Source organism: Uranotaenia lowii, chromosome 2, assembly GCF_029784155.1.
Source record: "Uranotaenia lowii strain MFRU-FL chromosome 2, ASM2978415v1, whole genome shotgun sequence".
NCBI lineage: Eukaryota > Metazoa > Arthropoda > Insecta > Diptera > Culicidae > Uranotaenia > Uranotaenia lowii.
Window position 1 is genome coordinate 55,004,205 of NC_073692.1, and position 18,029 is coordinate 55,022,233.

The 18,029-nt window shown below is 33.7% G+C and overlaps 1 protein-coding gene across 1 annotated transcript; it reads right to left on the reverse strand.

Moving 5' to 3' along the window:
* Nucleotides 1-1,515: 1,515 nt before the first annotated feature.
* LOC129741400 (uncharacterized) lies at nucleotides 1,516-10,914 on the reverse strand. The gene is made up of 5 exons (XM_055733124.1): nucleotides 10,611-10,914; nucleotides 4,875-5,149; nucleotides 3,329-4,249; nucleotides 2,589-2,649; nucleotides 1,516-1,799 (listed from the first exon to the last, which is right to left on the reverse strand). Exons 1-5 carry the CDS (start codon nucleotides 10,912-10,914, stop codon nucleotides 1,516-1,518), a joined length of 1,845 nt encoding a protein of 614 aa, XP_055589099.1.
* Nucleotides 10,915-18,029: the final 7,115 nt, after the last annotated feature.

Genomic DNA, 18,029 nt, shown 5'->3' on the forward strand with positions numbered 1-18,029 from the left:
GATATTTCATGCTGAAAACATTGACTTTATTGTTTGCCAAATTTGTTCAAAATTAAATTCTTCATGGTCACCATCAGCAGCGCATCAACAGACGGCTCCATCAAAGTTTTTTTTGCCGCATCTTAATCTTCGACCTTTCGTTTTTTGCCGATCATCTTGCTGAAAAGTAAACAAATAATGTATTTTAGTTTACTAATATATTCAACGTTCACACCAAAAACATCAAATCGAACTTACCATTCCGGAGATAACAATATCATTTAACATTGAAGGAAAACTATAATAACTATACACAACGAAAAAAATCTGTAAAATCACATCACATGTGATGTAAATAAAAAGAAGCATCATATATGCCGGACTTTTCAGTGCTAGTTGGAAATTACACGCCAGTGAAATGTTGCAACGTGTAAAATAAAAAAAGATGTAAAATATGGCAACATGTAAAATAAAAATGATGTAAATTATAAAACCACTGAATATTGGAAGAAAATCTTCCAATTGGAATCTGTTTTGTTTTATTTATTGATATTTTAGATTCAATAATGGAATTATCTCATGTCATAATAAAAATAAAACCTTTTTATAATTAATTTAATTTATTTCATTTGGTGACAATGATTTTTTTTAATCTCACAATTTTTTATATTACACACTTAAAAAAATCCTTGTATTATTACATGAAACTGCATGGGTAGAAGGGAATCGGGTATTCAGCAGCGATTATACAATTCATTTCATGTAATTGTACTTGAAAGATAGAGTACATCTCATGCTTCCTTCATGCAATGGACATTTACATGTCAATTTGTTTGTTTTGAAAAATTAAAGTATTATTACATGAAACTTCATGAGTAGAAAATAATCAGGTGTTTATCAGCGATTATACAATTTATTACATGTAATTGTACTTGAAAGATAGAGTACATCTCATGCCTCTTCATGCAATGTATATTTACGTGTCAATTTGTTTGTTTACTGTAGATCTACATTTCCCATCGTTTTTCGTGTAGTAATACATGTAAATTTAATTTGTTTGTGAAGTTTCATTGATTTGTCCGCTGCCATGCGTTATCCAGTACAAAATCTGCCAGACTATGAAAAGCGAAGATATTTCGTTTCGCTTTGACTTTTGGACAGAGAACAGTTGTTCCAGGCAACGCTTGGCGTCGGACGTGTTAATTCGACCGAGTAGTATGATTATTTACAGGAGCAGATTTAGGATTTTCCCGTGTTAACTGATATTCCTGTGATCTAATAATCTGAACATTTCTTATGGTTTCATTAATGTTACATTCCAAATGACCAATGTACGGCTGGCAGCGTAAGATTTTTTAGAAAGAACTGTTATGTAATACACTGAAATAAAGGAATAACTGTTGATAAAATAAAAACATAATAAAATCATAATAATCATGTTTATTCAATGCGAATTCAAAATACTGTTTTAAAACTTAAATAGCTTAATAAATATAAAAGTAAAACTGATAGTATTAAAGTTATTCATATTGAAATTCAAATGTCAGCAACTTCAGTGAGCTTCTCAATTATTTTCATTACCATGCGTTGTTGACGATTTATTCTCCGCGCAGTTGATTTCGACCCAAACAATGGATTAATTTTGAAAAAATAAATTTGAATGAACTCGAGGAATTTTGATGCTTGGTTCGAATACATAAAGTTATATGTATAGTGGCTCATGATTAGTTCACTCATAGCTACTAATATATCGCTGCAACCCTCGGTGAGTTGCGTTTGCTCTGCAAATACGTAAAACATTGATTGTCCTTGACCGAGATCTGTAAAAAAAATTTTTTAACCTTTTGGCTGAATTGAATATTGAATTATTAAAATTTCTTTACTGCATTACTAAGCGATCCAGTACTATATGTATTTTAATTTAAATAGAATTCAAATATTGCAATTTTGCTCTCTTCAAATAAACAACCGGAAACATTTGATCATATACCTTTCAAATATTTTTTGGTCCCGTCACAGAAAGGTTTCCTTGGTATAAATACATATATTATTCGTTAATTTATTATAACCATGAGAGGCCAATACGCACCACAAAGAACAACAGAAGCAACATTGGAAAAATGTTCCATAAAAAATTAAGATATATTGTGTTAATTATTCCTAATTCAAATTTCGATTTCGTAATGGGAGTTGAGAATTGTTGTATTAATTCATAAATCTGGCATTTTAATCTGTTGACAGCTTAGATTCAACCGACTCACCATGCCTAAATGCGGTTGAAATATAAAAAAAACTGAACTTTCCTACTACATCGATACTAGATACCTGACGCATGTGACATCCACTTACACAAATCGAAATACAAAAAAAAAACAAGAGCGTCCAAAATAAACATCAAAATAAGATAGGAATAAAATTTTTAAAACCTAGAAAAACATAAGATGTCAATTAGTTATTTGTGTAGCTTTTGCTGTTATGGAAACAAGAATGTTTGAGGTTCCAGCGCATATTGCAACTAATTTGATATTTTTCACATGGTACTCACGCTTAGAAATGTAATTAAGCAACATCTCAGAAATTTTCAGATCAATCAGAATAATCTTTCTTACCAATTTCAACCAACAGTGGACTACCAGAGTCGAATGTTAAGGTATCTAACCGGGTGCCGATCTGGAAATGTTAAGAAAATTGTAATAATAAACACGTATTTACTTCTAATTCATATTGTAGTGTTCAAATAAGCGCGGAAAGCTGATTTAGGTGGAAAGTCCTAGAGAATTCTACTGTTCAGGGAGAGCTAATTAAGTGAGGCATCTTGAGAAATATAAATTCTTATGATACTAACAATTGAAGGTCTTCAAACGAATCCAAAGGGCTGAAAGGGGATTGAAACGTATTTAAATTTTGTATTTGCTTAAATTTGACGTCACATTAACCAAAATAAAAACTATGTACGCTTTAAAAGGCGTCAAAACTGAAAAGAAAACCACAAAATTTGAAACACTACAATACACACAAGTTCAACACTATATTATGACCACAAAAACTGAATTCCTAAACAGATAATCTAAAAACTACCTGAGAATCTTTTTTAAAGTTTTGAGACAAAAACAAATTTGTATTTAATTAAGTTCTACATTCAAATGATGCATTCAGAACCAACCGATAACTAGAGAATAGGAAGACACAATCAATCTAGTCCAACCAGCATAATGGAATTTTCAAAAAGGCGTATTTACACGCCAATCTGGAAAACCATGAATAAGTTAGATTTTAATTCCAGTGCTTATTTGTTGTTGAGGTAATTTTTTACTCAAAATAAAAAAAGGTTTAAATTCAGTTTTTTTACCTCTTTCCTTAGTATGATGTTTTCCAGTTTTTCTCCTAGTTGGTTGCATAGGAAATGTAAGGTCTCGTAATCCGTTGCAGTTTGACCAAGTCTAACAGAGCTTTTTAGCGTTTGCGAATACTTAATCGCGCAGTCTTTTCCTGCTGGAAAATTTACAGCCATACTGTTACCATCAACACCTGTCGCTTTCATGAAATGGAAGCTCAACATCGCATGACGTCTAAGAACCGGAAATTTATTGATTGTATCAATGATCGGGGTGCTATCCATTAGATAACGAACGAAACTTTGAGACTCTTCTAGAAAATTGTCGGTGAGCAACTCTGGTTCGTTCCTCATCAGATTTGAAAATATTTCTTTCGAACATTCTTTAGAAGTTGTTAGCCAGTACTCCTGTAACGTTCCCGCTTGTACGTTTCGTTTGATTTTCGAATTCACCGGTTTAGATCCTGTATCTAAAGATGTTTTGAAACGGTTAAGATAACCATTTCTATCTATCAGTTTGTTCTTGAAGCTGACGTAGCCTTTGCCTGTTGCCAAACCACTTTCGTCATACTCGTCCAAACAAGAGTATTTGTTGATAATTTGTTTCGAAACTTTTTCGAATGTTTCGAAATGTATGACTACTGATATCATTCTCAATTGATCAATGATAGCATTCACCATGCTACATTTGTCCGCTTTCGTCAATTTTAAATTAGCTGGGGCTTTTTGACGAGGGTTTGTATTCTTGAACTCTTGCCAAGCATTCAGTTTGTGTAGAACACAATCGCTTATTTTGTTCCAATTTATTTCAAAACAGTTGAATTTCATGTCCGTAGTTGCATGTCGTTTTGTACTCTTTTCAATTACCAAATCATTCGCTATTTTTCTTTTTTGAACTGAAGTTTCATCTGTTGTGATATGATTGGTTGATGTGTCCTGAAAAAAATAAGTTGATACATTATTTTAAATATGATTGCAAAAATCAATATCAAACAAATGCTGCTTTGGTTCATTCGTTGAATGCAGTGTGTAAAGCGTAAATTGTTTAATTTTATTTAAGTTTATTGATTTCAGGAAAAAGTACGAGAATGGTTTCAAATTAGGTATTATGGTTAACTAGCTTCAAGAGTATAAATGTAGTACTAGATGTTAAGTAAGGGGGTTCGATGGTGGGTGAGCAAATAGGGTAACGGACTTATTTTGGACCAGGGGACCTATTTTGGACCACCTTGTCTAGCTCTCTTATAAAGCAATTAATAATGAAAAGCAATAGTGCATTACATTAAGTGCCCGGGCTTCAACAATATTTGCTTAGAAATTTCATGATTAATTGTTTTATAAGAGAGCTAGACAAGGTGGTCCAAAATTGGTCCTATGGTCCAAAATACGTCCGTTACCCTATGCATGTATAAGTGCATTCGAAAGACACTGGCGTATATGATATTTGACACTCGAGCCAATCAAACCAAAACCCAACAACTACAACAAGTGCATTCGGGAATCTACTCTAAAATCGTATACGTACAAGAATTCAGAAGAAGCTAAATTCGAAAATAATTACCACGATGTGTTCTGCTTCTACCTCAGTTGCTGTCGGTATAAGATTGGCTATTTCGGTCTCCTCAATTATAATCCCATTCTCGATTACCAAGTCCACTCCAATGGCTGAGTTTTCTATTTCGAAACCAAGGTCTAAAATTTCTTGTTTGTCTTCAACAGTTTCTTGGGTGATGTTCACTTCATTAACAGTTTCAACGGCGTCCTCTCTAGCGATTTGTCCTGTAGTAGACGTTTCGGGATCCATTAAAGCAGAATCCAGATTTTCTGGTAGAACCGCTGTTGGTAACAATAAAAACCACATATTATCCATATTATTAACTAATATCGGCAGCTGAATAGTATAAGATCAGTATCGATTTCGAAATAATGGTTTTTGATGATAGATAAGTGTGTGTAAGATGAAAATATGAGTTGACCATGCGAAAAGATAGAAATTCGTTCCATTGTTTTTTTTTAACTTTTCGATTTTTCTTTAAAAGATAAGTATTCGAGTATAAAAAAGACTTGAGAAAAATTAGCCGCTTAACATAAATTGAACAATTTTATCTTACAGTAGTAAATTTTCAAATGATTATTGATGTACTTTGTTTTCAGAGAAATTTAAGCTCAAAATCAATAAATATAATATTTTTTGCTTGCGAAATTTTAACTGGGTTCCAACCTTAGCTTTTGGAAAAGTGTCACAAATAAACAAAAAAAAATATTATAAACAACATTTGCAACATGCGATTAATTATGTGAATAATTTTTGTTCAAATATTTATTTTTATATATTTGGTTTCAGAAAATTGTGACTACAAGATGAATTGATCATATCATTTGGCTTTTTGAATTGCATTTGTAAATTATGATGGCTTTTTTCTTGACTTAACGCAGAGCAGAATAGCTAGATTATCAGGTATACTACTCCGTTGCTTGCAAAAAATTGTTATGGCAATTCCACTGAAGTGATTGAAAAGTAAAAAAAAATGGGTTTTTGGATGAAACAACTTATTTTAAAATTCTGCAAAAAAAACGATTCTCACCAAAGTATTCTCCACCTAGTTAAAAAAAATCTTTTTCGTAAAATTCCTTGTAACTGAATAATTTTTAGTTTTTATTGGACCTAGAATAAAGTAGCATTCATTACTACCACTGATAACTTATTTGGACAATAAGACCCCTCAATTTTCCATAATTTGTAATTTTGTTTCAAATCCCATACATATCAGTCGAAATTTCATAACTATTTTTGACCCTGCGTTTACACGGCTCTGTCGATTGAGGTTAAACGCAATGTTATACCTTTGATCTACCTATCTTGATCTTCCTCATTTACCTTTTTTGTTCTGACGTAAGGAAGGAGACTAGAATACATATTCTAGTCCCTCTACTCTAGCGAAGAAATAAACGCATCACGCATGTATTCGTTAAATTCGTTTAACGAAAAAGCTTTTTTTTAGCAAGCGTATAGGTGGTATAGGTACATCATGTTTAATTTTTTCTTTTATTTTACGAAAATCGTTTAACGAAAAAAAGTATATAAAGCTTAGTTCTTTTAGAAATGGGACAGTTACGAATGCCTGTATCTAAAAAACTATTTGTTTGAACGAAATACTTTCTATGAAGAAAAAGAAGGTAATGTTATGATCTTTCATGAAAAAATTTGAAAAAAAATATTTACCGTTTTTTGTTAAAGAAATTTCTACTTAATTCTTGGTATCACCCATTGGCCGGCGCACACTTTTTTCAGTCATGGTATTGATCAGTTTCTCCAACTTATACTTCGTAAAATCTATATTTTAAGTGGCTTCACCCTCCTTCTTCAATTTGTGATACTTTCTGGTCCAACACTTCTCTTGAAACTGGAAATTGGAAGCATTTTAGTGGATACAGTTGTTTCGAAATGAACAGATTTGATTATTTTTGACCACATTTTTGAACGTTTTTTTTTTCGGTACCGGTTTCATAGCTTAAGAGCTTTGGAACTATCAAAAAATGGTTGTTTGAGGTTGGATTTCAATTAGTCATCACTAGGCAACACTTTCAGCTTATCGGAGAAAATTGTTTTGGACATTTCAGCGATCTACTCTTAGTTTTTCGTTTATTGAAAATTAAAAAAGCTGCTATAAGACTTGACTTCCTTGATGATCCTTAACCGTTGTTGCCGATCATGTGCTTCTCTCCAATGCTTGATTTGAACTTTGTGGACATTATTGACAGTGTTTGCATACTTATCCACCACAAAAACTCAGTAATTCTTTGAATAATCAACGGTTTTGTCAGCTATCAATTTGATATTGACGCATTTTCAAGGAAACTGTGCAAAATTATTTTTTTCTTTTTCTCTTGCATCGTACATATCTCAAAAACGCGTAAATTTTAAAATTTGAAAAAAATAGGTCGAATATTACTTTTTACAGGCAACAAAATGTTGTCAAAAATTTGGACCTCCGATAACTAGTTAACGAGCTATTAGCAAATGAAAGTGTCCCATTTCTAAAAGAACTAAGCTTTAATTCGCAAAACGTTGATTGCTTGCGTATTTAAGCTAACGAAAACGTGCAACTTAATGCGTCTATTAAGTTAGTATAACAACGTCAGTGTAGTATCAGTTTTGGTAGGCAGTAAGGCAGGTGTAGCTCGATTTCGAAGAAATAAAAATCTGTTCAGGTTAGTAACATGAAATCTTTTTTTAGAGGGATTATACAAATAAATGACTTGAAATATAGGTGAAACAACGACGCACGACACGGCCCGTTATTGAAGAACTTTGGTTCAACATTAATATTAACGTGAAAGACAACTCGCTAGACAAGGCTCCCCAAGAAATGGTCACATGGTAAAAAAGCTGCTGATTAAGACGGAAGTCATGCGATTGTGGCCAATTGAACGATGGACTTGGGACCCGGGGGGACCTTGGAAAATCAAGGTCTCACACATAATGGGAGAAGATAACATTTGTTGGCTGTTAGCTGCAACAGAAAACAGTCTTAAATGGATTTTAAAATCGAGCTCTCACCATTACGATACTCCGTTTTCCAGTTACACTTCGGTATACAAATTAAGGAGAATCACTTCTGGAAAGGACTCGCCATTTATTTTTTTTACCTTCTAAGGTTTGAGAAGTGTACATAAGTCACGTGATTGGATCAATAGAGAAAAAATGAGCGTTCGGGAGAGAAAACTTAATTTCCATGCAATAAGCAAACTGTTGGACTGCGGATACATCGGAAAGTTCTCTTGATCAATAGCAACAAGGTGAGTGTCAAATAGAATTTAACCGCCTGATATCAGTGTCAGCGATTATGCTCAACACTTGGTTTCCATTGAAAATTGCACTTAATTGACAAATCCCAGTGGAATCGCAAAGGGATCCGATCTATGCATGACCAAGGACAGTCCGGTAGCTGTGATAGTAACTGAAATTACATATATCACACAGTGAATATTTTCCAATTTAAAACCATCAAGTTTGACAAAGTATCAAGTGAAGCCGAGTAACATACACTTTTTAAAGTTTGAAATTGGACGATAAGTAGAACTGTACTAGACAATTTTCTATATGTGATAAATACTTCCCCTAAACATAAAAGCTATGATGATTCTAAAAAATCTTGAAATTCTCTAAATTGTTAGCAGTGTTTGAGAAAATTTGGTTGCTCGACAAACCTTTTTTTTGAAAATGTAACCTTTTGCATAAACTAGATCTTACTATTTTTCGAAAACATATTATTTATATGTTTATATGTTTCGTAAAGAATAAAAACTGAATCCTGAGCAGCTTTTCGCATGCATTAAATGCATGTTTTTTTTTCAAATTTTATATGATATCGCCTCGAATTATTATCTCAAATGAAAAAATCTTGATACAACGCTTCTTGACTTAAATGAAAACTATGTACTGTAAATCTAGAGAACGTTAGAGTGATTATGTTGTTTTTACTTGAAAGTAGAGATTCTTAAAACAATTTTAAAATAACTCACCACATGAAAGATCGGAACTGGAAGCTTTAGGGGACCAAAATTCTTGGTTATTCAGGAGCATCAGAAGATTTTTTTCAAAGGCTTTGAGTGTTAAGTCACTTGTGATTCTGTACCCTTCGTCCTCGGTGACAATTGAGGATATATTTTTTTGCAATATTTGAGATCCTAGAAAACAAAAATATTAGAATGTACATACACATATTCAGTTATGATGCCAAAAGAAATACCTTGTTCTGTTAAGCTGGTAACTGTACATAACGCAGCTACAACACATTTGTTTTCTCTGTTGGCATCGCATATTTTGAAAACTCCAACCTGGTCCATGATACTAAGGTTATAATTAGAAACTGTTGTTAGGCTTACATTTTTAATTTTTTCGTTTTAATCAGTAGGCAGGGCATGTTTTAAAAATAGGTATTGTTTTGTATCTTCTACGAAGACTTCAATGGGAGTTCCATCCACTAAAGAGTCGAGCTCTTCCAAAACATGCTCCGATGGAGTTTCTGGATCTATTTCAAACAATCCTTTCTCTTTATGTATGTTTACATTTACTATTTTGCCAAATATATGTACATTGTTGGTTTCTTTCCGATATATGATTAATTCAATAGACAACATTTTCATTAAATTGCTGTCGATATTTTTCAAAAAAAGCAAATCCTGTTTCTTGTACATATTTCCGCTCCATCGTGCTATTTCTGCGTATGTCATATCGAGGTTCCTTATATCTGGTAAGCATAGTTCTAGCTTGTTGATTTGATCAGTCGGTAAATCAAACAGGTTTTCGATATATTTTTCTAGCAAAAACTCACGTTTGAATCTTGAAGTTTGTAAACTTAAAAGACCTCCATAAAATTGATGCTGCTCTGCACAGAACCTTAGAACATTTTTAAAGTTCAGTGTAGAACGAATAGCACGTTTAAAAAAACAGTGTTTCCTCTCGCAATAGAGTGTGCAAAAGGTTTTCAGAGGTCCTAAGTTCTTTATGTATGCAGGATAATGTGTGGTGAAATGGTGCTTTGGTCGGAGTTGTGTTTCGAAATTATTTTTTCTCTCTTCCATGTACTCTGCTATCAGGGATTCCAACGCTTCAATTTGTCGCAATGAGATTATTGGAGAAGTTACAGTGTCTGAAATATCTTTCATTAGAAGAAGCATCTTAAAAATTTTGTTCTGTCTGTCGATCGACTTGTTGATGAACACAAAAGGACTTATTTGGACTAAGTGCCAAATGTCGATTGCTCTTCCCTTGATGCTTCTAGATTTCCGAGTAAAATCCAAAGTGATCTTTGTATCGAGCTTCAAAACTTGGCAAATAGCATTCAGTTTTCCTTCCAAAAAATTTTTCGAAATCTGTCGTTCTTTTACCAATCTCTTGAAAATCAAAAAAATATCAAAGTTCACCCATCCTTCGTACAAATCATGAGCTACACATGGTGCTGTCCCATAGTTCAGAAAGTGGAAATATTTAAGTTCGTTGAAAACACAGTCTGTTTTAACTCCACGATAGAGAAGCTTTCCCGAATTGCGGTTTAAAATTTCCAAATCCATCTTGTGAGATTCTGGCGTTCTGGACTCAGCTATGAAGTTTGGATTTGTTCGGAAATGTTCCATTGTTATGTAACAACTCCTACAGAAATGTGTCGTCCTCGAGAAGTTTTCTGCCATACCTTAGAAAGAGGAATGATTGTATTATAATCTATGAATGTCCTGGAGAGCTGCCCAAACTTGAGGATTCAAAATTCAATTATCAATTTAAATTGATTCTTACCCACTAACTGATGTGCTCCGAGATTATCATTCATGGTAGTGAACACGGAACCAAATACTCGTTTTTGCATATCGTTGCCGTCGGGTATAACGATACCCTTCTCTTCCAGCACCTTTAAATCTTCGACCAACCTTCGGAAAATCACGTTTGGCCCAAAATAAGAAAAATCTTTGTTTTTGCATAGAAGAACTAGTTGGACGTTGTCCGTTAGACATCTCAAGTGTGGATCAAGATTTCCGAGTACCACGTACACACAAAGCATTTTGTGGCGAGCAGTGGCATTTCCAATGGCATTAACTACCATCTCTGTTGAGTCTTGATATAAAAAGAGATTCAGTGTATCCGTCCTAAAAAATGCGCTTGATTGAAATTTCAATCCATCAGGAAAGTCGGTCAAAAACCCCGAAACAGCAAGTTTGCTGCTAAACATAGCGTTGTAAACTTCATTATGTTGAAGTAAGGCCGTTAAAGTTTCCAAGATTGGAATATAATAATAAAAACATTCGTTGTGCTCCAGGTTTCTTTGGAGCATTATTTTTTCGGGTTCAACAAAGGAAAAATTTTCGCGAAAAAATTTCCTCCTCATGTGGGAAGATCGGAATTTTCCCGATCTTCCAAACATCGAGATGTAAACATTCGTTCTTCCAAACATTTCTCTAATTTTTTCTGCATCGCTTTCATTGACGGATATGTTCCGTATCAAATTATTACATTCGATTTCTAGCAGTTGTGATTGTGCAATCATGGCTTCTTCTAAAGCTACCACTATCTCCTGAATCGCTGTGTCAGTGACATGATTTTTTGATAACAATTTCAAAAACAATTCGCCAAAAATCATTTCCAATGCTTTCTGAACATCTTTGGATTTCAACGGTTGAGCATTTTCTGCACGTTCTGAACTATCTGGCGTTTCTTCATACGTTGTGGGATCATCAATTGGAGTTGTTGAAAGGAATGGAGTTGTTGGATTCTTTTTCATGTTTTTATCGTCCACACGGTGAAAGTACATGTTGTGACGATAAAAACTTTGCGTCGTTGCAAACGGTTTCCTGGTTGCACATCCCGTAGGACAAAAAACAGGCTGTCCCTGGGTTATGTGATTCACAGCATGTCTTCGTACTGCTATTAGGTTGGATTCTACATAACAACAACCATCAACATTGCATTCATGAAATGTTGTAGCGATTTCGCGATGGCGCTGCCTTAAATGCGCGCGGTATGCTTTAAGGGAGCCAAAATTCGCATCACAATATTCAATCGCACAAGCATAACACTTTCTATTTTTATGCACTCGAATATGCCTGCACAAAGCATTTACGCTCGAGCAAGAGGTTGAGCACAAATTGCACTTTATTAACTTCATTTTCACCTTAAACTCACCGAGATAACTATTCCTGAACTGCCGCAATAACAAATGGACGAACTGCACCGGAAAATGCGGTAACTGGACATGGCATGTAACTAAATTTACATTCAATCGCATGTAAACTAGTTTTCGTGTAATGACACGGACAGTTACGCGATAACAAATGTAATTATACTTGAGCACAAATTTGGCGGATGAGCATCAAGAAATTTTACATGAGTTTTCATGAAAAACTGATTCGGCGAAAAAAAGTTATTTCGCCTCTAATATAGGGGGAAGTTGTCTACTATCGTACAGTTGAGATTTTTAAGCAATAACTTCAAACATATACACCAAGGTCTTTTTTTACACTGATATACGTACCGCGTAAAAAAACCGTGTAAAAAAACCATGTTAATTCCCGAAAACCGTGCTAATTCCCGAAAACCGTGTAAAAAAAACCGTGCTAATTGCGGAGAAAACCGTGTAAAAAAAGACTTTAAATTTATGCAGCTTTGAAACTTGAAACAATAAGACATGCACGCAGCGAAAAGATTTTTTATTTCAAAGGAAAGTGCCGCAAAAACAAAGGATTTTTTCCTTTGATTTTGGGATAAACAAAAATTCCTTTGGTTCAAATGAATTTTTCTTTCTTTCGAAGAATTTTTCTTTTGAAAAATCTTTGAATCAAAATTCTAATCCTTTGAAACGAAAAACAGTTTCATTTGATACAAAGTTGTTTTCGTTTGCTACAATGTAACAAAGATTTAGATTTAAAAGCATTTATTCATTGAACTCTTTCCCATTTATTCCAATTGGAAGAAATATTTTCAGTTGTTCCGAAGTTCCTATTAGGAACTTTAAATAATTAAAAGAAAAATATAAAATTTTTAATTCTTTTTTATTCACGAACTTAAGAAAAACACTTGTTCACTATATAAATAATTGAATGATCCGATCCTAAATTTCGGTGACAAAGTTTACCAGTCTGGCGTAGAGGCATTTCTTCGTGAGCTGACTTCCGGAAGCAAGTCTCGCCATCCGACTGGTAGTTGCCGCTGAAGATCGGGCCGAAGATAAACTAACCGCTGAACTTGGGGTGGAATCAGCAGTGGTCCTGTAACAATGCAAGCGCTTATAGAAATTCTTAAATATTCCCTTTTTTATTAACGGATACACTTACCATTCTTCATCCTGAATTCTCCTTAGCTAACTCTGATTAACTGGTTTAGATTTTTAACACAACCGGCCAAACTCAATTCTTTTTTTCTGTTTTATTCATCTTGCTCAATCCAAAATAACTCTAAGTTTGAAGTTTTTATTTAAAGAAATTATTCCTTTCCTTCGAAAGCATTTTTCTTTGGTTAAAAGAAAATTTACTTTGTTTCAAAAGAAATATGCAATTGAACAAATGTCTTTTAAATCAAAGAATTTCCTTAAAAACAAAGTCCAAAATTATTCGATTCAAAAAATTTATTCTTTCTTTCAAAAATTATTCATTTGAATTAAAACCATAATTCATTGATTCCAAGAAAACAAGAGTTTGATTCCAAAAAATGAATTTTTTGATTCAAAGTCAGTTTTGTTTTGTATCAAAATCCAAGTTTTCTCTGCGTGTGTAACTAGACACTTTAGACCTTAGACCTGAGACTTGAGACCTGAAACTTGAGACTTTAGACTTAAGACATGAGACCTGAGATCAGAGACTTGCGAACTGGTACCTTAGACTTGAGACCTGATAATTGAGACATGAGACCTGAGAACTGATACGTGAGACCTGAGACATGACAGCTGAGACCTGATACCTGAGCCCTGAGACCTGAGACCTGAGACCTGAGACCTTAGACCTGAGACCTGAGACACAAAACGTGAGACCTGAGACATTAGACATGAGACCTGAGACATGAGACCTGAGACATTAGACATGAGACATGAGACATGAGACAAGAGACATTAGACATGAGACATGAGACATGAGACATGAGACATGAGACATGAGACATGAGACATTAGACATTAGACATTAGGCATTAGACATTAGACATTAGACATTAGACATGAGACATGAGACCTAAGACCTGAGACATGAGACATTAGACATTAGACATGAGACATGAGATATGAGACAAGAGACTCGAGACTTCAGACCTGAGACCTGAGACCTGAGACATGAGACATTAGACATGAGAATTAGACATAAGACATGAGACATTAGACTTGAGACATTAGATATTAGACATTTGACATTACACATTAGACATTAGACATTAGACATTAGACATTAGACATTAGACATGAGACATGGGACATGAGACATGAGACATGAGACATTAGACTTGAAACTTGAGACCTGAGACATGAGACATTAGACATTAGATATTAGACATGAGACATTATTTATTTATTTATTTATTTATTATATTATTTATTACATAAGACCTGAGACATTAGACATGAGACTTGAGACATGAGACATTAGACCTGAGACATGAGACATGAGACATTAGACATGAGACATGAGACATGAGACCTGAGACATGAGACATGAGACATGAGGCAAGGGGGTCTAATGTCTCAAGTCTCATGTCTCATGTCTCATGTTTCATGTCTCATGTCTCATGTCTCATGTCTCATGCCTAATATCTAATGTCTCAAGTCTCATGTCTCAAGTTTCATGTCTCAGGTCTCAGGTCTCATGTCTAATGTCTCAGGTCTCATGTCTCATGTCTCAGGTCTAATGTCTCAGCTCTTATGTCTCAGGTCTCAGGTCTCAAGTCTCATGACTCAGGTCTAAAGTCTCATGTCTCGTGTCTCGTGTCTCGTGTCTGAGATCTCTGGTCTCATATTTCAGGTCTCAAGTCTCAGGTCTAATGTTTCAGGTCTCAGGTCTCAAGTCTCATGTCTCAGGTCTCAGGTCTCATGGGTCTCATGTTTCACGTTCTTGGTCTCAGAGCTAAGATTTTCCCAACTGTTTTTGTGTTTTTCTTTGAAAAGGACTGAATATTTTTTCTCAAAAACCGTGTTAATTCGCGAAAACCGTGTAAAAAAACCGTGCTAATTCCCGAAAACCGTGTAAAAAAGCCGTGTAAAAAAAACCGTGTAAAAAAACCTAGGTGTATTTTTGTAAATATTGCTTCCTTCATTGATTTGAAGGATATCAATATAAAAAGCATACAAGTATATTAGAACAAAACTAACAGGAAACTTACTCAAATCACTTGCATAGGTTTTTTGGGTACAGATTTTTTAATACTGATCATCCGACAAAGCTTTTTATTCCAGTTTTTTGACAAAACTGAATGAAACCTTTGATTTTGAAAAAAACTAGAGAAAGTGCTATGGCCGAACGGTAAAATTTAGTTTTTCCGATCACCACAGTTTTATTACTTATCTTCTGCTTACCATTTGAACGTGCTATAAGATAAAATATGAACGATTCAAGTTAAAATCACATTTAATTTTAAATTTTTGATTTCAAACATAGAAAAAAATATGGTTAGCGGTTTTATCCAAATATTTTTTTTTTTGAATTTTTCCATTATTTCGTTTGGTTTTCCATTTCATTATCTTAAGTGTGTTCCTTTGGTTTACTTCTACAAATGCAATTACCATATTTCAAATACCTTATCTGGCTGCTTTTTACCCTATTTTCATAATGTCAAAACATTATTAGGATTATGCGTTATCGAAACATCTATGTTGTACTGCCATAGGAGGTGATCGGTAATAGACAACTGTTATGTGTCATAAAATAGTTATTTAAATGATTGAAATTTTAAAAAAAATCTTGTTTAAAAACAAGGAATATTTAAAGAAGGTAGTGTCAAGGCAGCCCTGCTTTAGTATTGGTACAGACTGTCGTCACAATCACGAAAAATCTGTTAATTTACTAGAAAATTGGCTTTTTGTTGATAATTTGAAGAATAGGGTGAAAATTTTACACATTTAAACCATGTTATTCTAGAAGGATTCTTGCTTCTCAAGATCGGTAAAAAAGTTGGAGTTTCGTGTAATTTTGATATAAAATAGACCATCGAAGTTCGAAAAACTGGTGACTTTTTTCTACTCAAATTTGCAAAACTTTAAAATTAGTTCAAAGTCTTCCATGAAACTGTTCAAGTCAGGGTATTTTTAGATCCTTATTACAATAAAGTAATCAAAACACAAACTTTTTACAAAACCTCAATTATTTATTGGCGTTTTAGTAAATCGAGTTGACAATCATAAATTGATGTTAATTGTTAATTGTAAAGAATTGAATATGGTAAACCGGTTTGATAAAAATCATGACAATCAGTTGAACACTCAATAACAGCTAATCCTGAACTGAACTTTTTCTTTATTTTTGCATGTTTCAGCTTCATGACATTGCATTCATTGATAAAATAAGAAAAAACCATAATGCAATCTTCAAAGGACAAAAAATAATCATAACATAGAGAGGCCCTACAACATTATCAAAATCAAATTGGAATTCATTGTCGTTCTAAAAAGTGTTTTTCGTTGAAATTTCTGCCATTCGCATATAAATTTTCGATACATTGGTTTTTGTGACGTCCCTAAAACAAATATTACTCTCGACACTATCTTATTTAAATATTCCTTGGTTTAAAACTAATTTTAAGATCGTTTTATTGTCTTAAGGCATCTGAAAACATTATTATCAACGCATTTCGAATGACTTTTAAGGTACACGAATTGTTTGGACCTTCTTATCATATCAGTATTCAATCAAATCAGCAAAAAATAATACAGAATCTCAATATAAAATTTTAAGAAAATCATGTTGAATGTTTAACGATGCATGAAGTACCGTTGCATTAAATTGACTGAATGAAATATTGGGAATAATTTGCAAAATCTTATTTTTGGAAACTACTTTGTTAATATGTAGTATTAAAATTAATATTTTTAATTAATTAAAAAATTAATATAATTTTTAACTCCCCATCCATGTGTTCCTACAGAAGCACTTATAATCAGTGGCACCTGATAGGGCTTGTGATATAGCTCAGTTGGCAAGTCTGTTGTCTCCTGAGCCGATGTCCGCGAGTTCGAGCCCAAGAGTACATCGAACACAGTTTTACCGGATAAGTTTTTCAATAACGATCCACCAACTGCAACGTTGATAAAGTCGCGAATGCCATAAAGACTGTAAAACGACTATAATTTAAACAAAAATAAAGAAGCACCTGATATGTTCCTATGGTATCAATTTTTTGAAAGAGCGAATGCACCAATTAACCAACCGAGTTATTAGCAAAGTTAAATAGAACGTTCGAAGACCTACATTGCCCAGATTACAACTAATTCAATACACTTACCAGGAGAATAGGGCCTTATTATGCGACTCGAGTGACGTGACGTGACTTGGGAAAGTTCATATAATTTTGCTGGCTTAAATAGCCTTTCTAGCCTCGAAACTTCCGTTCAGATAAGCTGCTATTAGTATTCAGAGCTCATCGATACTCAAACGTCTTTCCTGAAGCATTTTCTGGAGTCGGGAGGAAGAAGTGAAATTTCGTGAGTCACGTCACTCGAGTCGCAAAATATGCCCCATATTTTGTATTCGAGATAGTAATTTTTTTTTTTCAGGGATTTTCATCCTGTTGGATGATTCATCCCATGACAGTTCCATTTGAGATAGTAAGACAAATTTTTTGTTCTAGGAGCTTTTGTAGCTGTCAAACATTAATTGCGTTTTTCTCGAATTAGCAATGTTGGCACATTCGCCCTTTACTAAAATCGATACCAAATTTTTCAATAATTCAAATTCAATACAAACAAATAGTTCAAGCATTCAATGAAATTAACTGAATTTAAATAATTGAAAACAAAACATGTAAACGTTTATAATGTATTTCAGATTGATCCAAAAGTTCAAGCCATCCCACAGGACTGGAAATCAAATTATGTATGCTAACGAAAAACCTCAGAATATGAAACAAGGGCAATAGTCCAAATTATAACCTAAAAGTACTATAAATTATCCGGAATAGTAGTAAGATTTTGACCCATTGAAATTATGAAACCAGGGCCAAGGAATAAAAATATACATGACGGGAGACCTATTG

Coding starts and splice junctions, on each gene's coding strand:
- LOC129741400 (XM_055733124.1), bottom strand. CDS start 10,914: ATGGTAGTTAATGCCATTGGAAATGCCACTGCTCGCCACAAAATGCTT. Junction 4,250..4,874: donor TAGAAGCAGAACACATCGTG/GTAATTATTTTC, acceptor TATTTTTTTCAG/GACACATCAACCAATCATAT. Junction 2,650..3,328: donor ACATCATACTAAGGAAAGAG/GTAAAAAAACTG, acceptor TAACATTTCCAG/ATCGGCACCCGGTTAGATAC.